This window comes from Botryllus schlosseri, chromosome 2 (genome assembly GCF_051294905.1).
Source record: "Botryllus schlosseri isolate E-star chromosome 2, Bs_hap1, whole genome shotgun sequence".
In the NCBI taxonomy this organism is placed as follows: Eukaryota; Metazoa; Chordata; class Ascidiacea; order Stolidobranchia; family Styelidae; genus Botryllus; species Botryllus schlosseri.
The window spans coordinates 30,244,697-30,250,782 of NC_137237.1; the positions used below are offsets into that span (position 1 = coordinate 30,244,697).

The 6,086-nt window shown below is 40.7% G+C and overlaps 1 protein-coding gene across 1 annotated transcript; it reads right to left on the reverse strand.

The window, feature by feature from the left end:
• Positions 1-61: 61 nt before the first annotated feature.
• LOC145434404 (ADP-ribosylation factor-like protein 5A) lies at positions 62-5,782 on the reverse strand. Its single transcript, XM_080311755.1, has 6 exons — positions 5,543-5,782; positions 5,357-5,417; positions 2,771-2,918; positions 2,628-2,711; positions 1,274-1,425; positions 62-361 (listed from the first exon to the last, which is right to left on the reverse strand). The coding sequence occupies exons 1-6, from the start codon at positions 5,586-5,588 to the stop codon at positions 316-318; spliced, it is 537 nt and encodes a 178-aa protein (XP_080167881.1). The 5' UTR covers positions 5,589-5,782; the 3' UTR covers positions 62-315.
• Between the last annotated feature and the right edge of the window lie 304 nt (positions 5,783-6,086).

A 6,086-nucleotide genomic window follows, 5' to 3' on the forward strand; every position in this document is an offset into this window, starting at 1 on the left:
TTGAGGTAATAAACCGAGTTTGGGGGGTGGGCTTTCAAGCAAATGCCGGACTGTGACGTAAAACCGTCATTTAGCACTGTCCGAAGCACTATTGCAAAATAAATGGTTGACCTCATCAGGTCGTAGAATGTTGTGACAGGCATGTCGCGCCATTACACCGTAATAAAGGAAACAAAAAGCATCATCATCGAACAATAAACACTAATAGTCTTATTTCCACCACCAATCCTTTGCATCTACGCTGACAGTAAGCCGACACGCGGACCGATGTGCAGCTACCTATTCCCGTTTCTTGGGAGAAAGTTCATGGCGGTATCATCTTTTTGTAGACTCTATCATCCATTCCACACCGGCTGACAACCTGGGAATTGACAACAAAAAAGCGTGAATACATGACACTGGGAAATGGGGTATTTTCAAGGAGTAGGATTCCTCCATCTAAATCTAACCATGACAGCAAAAAGTGTGAAAGAGTGCAGACGATATCGTGGGCGGGGTGAATTAAGGCAAGCACCCGCTATCAATATCTCAACAGCCTATTTTTTTCACGCATGGATCCTTTTCCCAAAAAAACAAGCCTTTCAGATATAATGTTAAAATGGTGCTAACGATCTGCGATAGTGAACTTCGCAAGCAATTAGACGGAGTTCAAACAAGATTTTTGTTCTGCACAGCTCTGATAGACTGCACATTGCACAATGGTTGTTTGGAGATCACCCTATCTGTTCATAACATCGCATTGTATGTTGTGTGTCTTTAGTGGCTGGAAAGAATAGAACAACTGATTAATTTGTTTATTATCATTAATGCTAGAATATAATTTTTACAATGCAGATGTCAATCTACACTGCACCAGTTCACTAATCTCTAAGCCCATGGTTCTATTCAGACGCAGAGGTCAATTGGCCATCACATGTACCACTCCTATTTGGGTACTTGACATTTTCAAAATTGCAATTACAGGGATAATCTTATAACTTCAGGGAGCTCACACAGAGAAAACTACATGGGCAGAATAAAAAGCCTTTATTGTTCAAATGTAATCGTTTCACGCCCCAGATGCCACCAAACAGCGCATTCGTGTTTCGTTCGGTCTTCATGCCTGTTGTTCATTGTGTGGTGTGTACCGTCCAGTGTAACACTCAACATACACGATAAATATCCGACTACTTTGACACGATTTGAGCACACAAGTCATCAACATTATCCCCAATGACCTCCCTCCAGGGAACAACACATACCACAAAAGAAGCCCCCATTCAGGTCGACTCACCCGTTTCCTGTTAACGCGCAACAAGTCTGTATGTGCCACGCATGATCTTTCACCGAAGTTAGATTGAGTTGCTGTGATATTTCCGCAGCGCTCATACAGCCTTTTACGTCTTGTTTATTGGCATAGACTAAAAGTCTGGCTTTGCGTAAATCCTAAAACAACAAAAAAATAGCGCAGATAATAGCGGTGCAATATGTAGGCTACATGTGCATATATAGTAGCATGAAAAGTTGAAAATTGTCATAATGATACCATATTATGATGTGCTGCACTCCTGCACAGCTTAATAATTTTGATTAAAGGCTTGTGACAAATGAATCACTATTCACTACAGAAACAATACTTTCGATACCACAGTATTGAATATGCGGAGTTTTATTACTAAGCATGACAAATATCAGATGGCATAAGGCAAATTATATGATTCATGTGATATCACAGAGATGTAGCCTAAATGTAGGCAAAAACACTTGGCAAATGACGTAATGATTTTTATATTACATTGCGTTTTTGAAGATTTCACTGGGAGAAACGCTCTCTCCAATACTAACACCCAATTACGACCAAGATAGATAAACATCATAAAATGTAGTGTTGAAGGAATATTTTCTCAATTTGGTAATGGCAAATAATAAATAAAGCAGCATCTGGAAATGCCATGATAAGTCTATGCATCATGCACGATCTAAAATTTGTAGAGTACCGTATTCCAAGTCTGGCTTAATCATGGCACTTTGTTCTTGCTGACAAGTGCTTTTGATCTTATTTGCTTCCTCGCAAGTAATAACATCTCTATGATCTCGCTAAACTAGGACAATACTTTCATGCACTTATTTCTTTCTACCGAAACCCGTGTTTGCACGCATAATTATGATTACATTCCAATACTGGTGTATGTGGTGCAGCCAAGGAGCAAATTTCCTACAGCAGTTTACAATAATATTATTTATTGCTCCTCTTGCTCGCCTGGAAATGAGTGTGAAATTTCACTAGGATTTTGATCACATTTGGATTGCCAAGATCTTGTAAAGATGAATTTGGTCGTGAAATATTAATAAGGCACAATTCTTACGCAGTATGAATAAAATTACTGCCATTACAGACACTACCAGATATGGAATTGGGTTTGAATTGCAAATCCAGAACAGTAGATGGATTTAAAAAATTTCGAATTCGCTCATCGCAGCGAGTGGTATGTTACTGCGCGCATTACAACTTGAGCCATCTAGCATTTAGCATACAAATACGGCTTCAAATGACTGAACCCCCCGTGACAAACATGAAAGGTCTAATTTCATAAACTCTTCAACCGCTGGCCTAAATTCACAAGGCAATATCCAATGAGCTGACTCACATCATTCTGAAGCATTTCGTGCAATTCCTTCTTCGAAATATGCAATCTTTCCCGGTCTGTACTATCGATGACTAATATCACAAACTGAAAAGCAAAAAGTCTCAAACGATTGCATATTGATTATCCCAGGAAATCCTTCTTACATCGGAATTCGTGTAGTACGTACTCCACGATGACCGGAGGGATTCTTGTCCGCCGATATCCCACATGACAAATTTGGTTTTGTCTACTACGATTTCTTCCACATTGCTACCGATCGTAGGCGAAGTGTGGACGACCTCGCTCATTAAGCTGAAAACAACAACCCGATCGATGTATATATTTATAGCGGAGTGGTCTCAAGTAGCGATGGAATTTTGAGCATTGATTCTAGTGATTCGAGTATAGTACAAGACGATTTTTCGAGTACTGAAATTATACGCTCCTTGTCACTCAAAATTAATTCATCAACGAGAATTGTAGTTTTGATGCAATTTTTCACTGTGGAAGACTAGAAACCCCGATTGGCCGTATCGCAGCATACGAAACATGCAGTACAAAGCTACTGAAAATAACATATTTCAATCCACGGCATTGTCACAAAGTGCAATGAAATCGGTACGGTCGAAAAATTACCAAAGTGTCTTTATTGTGATGGAGAACAGGCATTATATTCTACATGAAAGCATAAAAAGTACATACGCGAACTTTGACGTCTTATAGACTGTTAATATGTCATGAGTGATACTCGAATACTCGACTCAGACTCGATTTTGCCTGACCTAATCACTAGTCATTAATAATAACAGGGTGACAAAACGGTTGCCAGTGAACCCGTCCCTCGGTGAACCCGTCCCGTGAACCCGTCCCTCGGTGAACCCGTCCCTCGGTGAACCCGGCCCTCGATGAACTCGGCCGTCGGTGAATTCCGCCCTCAGGAAATTTTGAAATTAAGTGTATTAACAAGTATTATATGAAATATTAAACTAATAATGTTATTATCAACTGATTTGTCGATCTTGTAAGGAGGTCAGGGCATGCGTAGATCACGCAGTCACGGAGTGATCAGATCACGTGATCACGATTGCGTGGTCGGCTCATTGTTGAATTGACTTGGCGAGGGGCGAACGTGCGACGTTCGACATCCTCGTATCTTTTCATGACATCGCATTGGGTCTTATCGCATTGCATATTGTGTGTGACTTGTTCAGATGAAAAATATATCCCAACGATTGTTATTGCTCACATATCAACCACGCGTGGTCTGCTCGTTATTGCAACTGTAGGTTGAGGTGGGGTGTTAGGGTTGGGTAGGGTAGGGGGGGGGGACATTAGGGTTCGGGGAGTGGGACATTGGGTTCGGGTAGGATATTAGGGTTAGGGGAGGGGGATATTAGGGTTGGTGGAGGTGGGATATTAGGGTTAGGGTTAGGATATTAGGGTTGCCGGAGGTGGGATATTAGGGTTAGGGTTAGGATATTAGGGTTGCCGGAGGTGGGATATTAGGGTTAGGATATTAGGGTTGCCGGAGGGGGGATATTAGGGTTGCCGGAGGTGGGATATTAGGGTTGGGGAGGGGGGATATTAGGGTTGGTGGAGGTGGGATATTAGGGTTGGGGGAGGTGGGATATTAGGGTTGCCGGGGGTGGGATATTAGGGTTGGGGGAGGGGGATATTAGGGTTGCCGGAGGTGCCGAGTTCATCGAGGGCCGGGTTCACCGAGGGACGGGTTCACCGAGGGACGGGTTCACCGAGGGACGGGTTCACGGGACGGGTTCACCGAGGGACGGGTTCACTGGTAATCGACAAAACAACAAGCAAGTATTTAGAAAGAAATTTGAACAAGCAACTAATTGAGACAAGCTTGAAAACGAAATATGTGCAATCTCTATAAACAAAAATAGTCTACTTTTAAAGCCTTGTTACATAACACGTATTAACACACTGATGATTTTAAATGCATACAATGCGAGCTGCCAGTCATAACAGTTTAATATCTAAATATGAGGCAATTCAATGACATACACTGACAATTTATCGCTGTTCTGTTCACGGCTTTCAAATGAGTCTACATTCACAGTTGCATCATGACTACAAAACAATATTAACCGAAGGCTAGTGACAATATTAGCAGACTTGAGTAATTTTACAGATCTTGTCAGGATTATCATTCAAGAAAACTGGACCAAACAAACAGACTTGTTTATTATTGTATGAATTGAGAAAAACAAACAGAGATTTAGTGAGGAGCATAGTATATTTATCATCATTTTTTGTCGTCCGATCAAAATGTGAAAGATCCAAAAGAATGTGAACGTTTACTTCATATCCATCACAAAAATCATACCGAATTGTAATCCAAATCATAGATTTTTTATATTTTTTTCAATTACACAGTTTGCTACAAACTGAGACAAATAGCTGACTTTGAGATATTGCAGAAAAATATTGTTTCCATTTCCATTGATCACCCTAAAAATCTAAAATTATGTAGCCTTTTTTGATTTTTTTTTGTCACCATAAACAATCAATTAGATATTAATACTAAGCAGTTTGTGTAAGCCCATTTTTGAGCTAACAATGACGGCATCTAGGCCTACAGTAAAAAAAAACTGGCAGAACACCAGGGCAGAGATGAGAGTAGGCTATACTCGGTTGGCAAATGAAATCTAATCACTGACAGCGTAAAGCAAAGCATCAGTAAATAAACTTCCATAGTCAATAGAGTAAAACATAAAAGCTCAACTTACTACTGGTACAAAATGGTAGTTTTTCCAGCATTATCCAATCCAACAATGATGACTTTATGCTCTAAAAATAATAATGACAATGAGCAACATTACCATGCAAAATCATTATCAAAACGAGATACGCGAGTCAACGGAGCCAGAGAGATATTGTAAATCGCAAATGCGTTATAATATCAGAAAACTTACCCTCGTTGCTGAACAATCTCATAAGCTTCGTCAAAAGGAAGCCCATGATGAGCTCGGCCCTAGGGGAGATACCGGGTCGGGTACCAGCAACGATACCGATGGAAATATATTTTTGTCCCCTTAATACCTTTAACAAATCAGTCCTATCGTATTAGTTCTAGAAAGAACTTATTACATCAAGATCGCTGTGAGACGCGAGCCACAAACTAACTGACGTAGAGATCAAACATTCCGAACTTTATTCTACTCAAAAGCAAATTCCAAATTTTGACCTAAGTTATATATTATAAACGGAAATACTACTTTACCCCTGATGACGGCAGAGGTACCATAGTTGTTTACAGCAGAGATGAGCCGGTCTAAGGTTCATCTGGCCTCCTCTTCCCCCGCCGTCGCCGTTCTTACGGCGATTAAAAAAGCCCAGAAAAAGACCCGACGAAAGAAAGCACTCACAAGGAATGGAAAGACCTAGAAAGGGCCGCGGCTTTAAAAGATCAACATCGAAAAGAACTGTTACATCGGGCACTCTAGGCCAGGGTTGTCA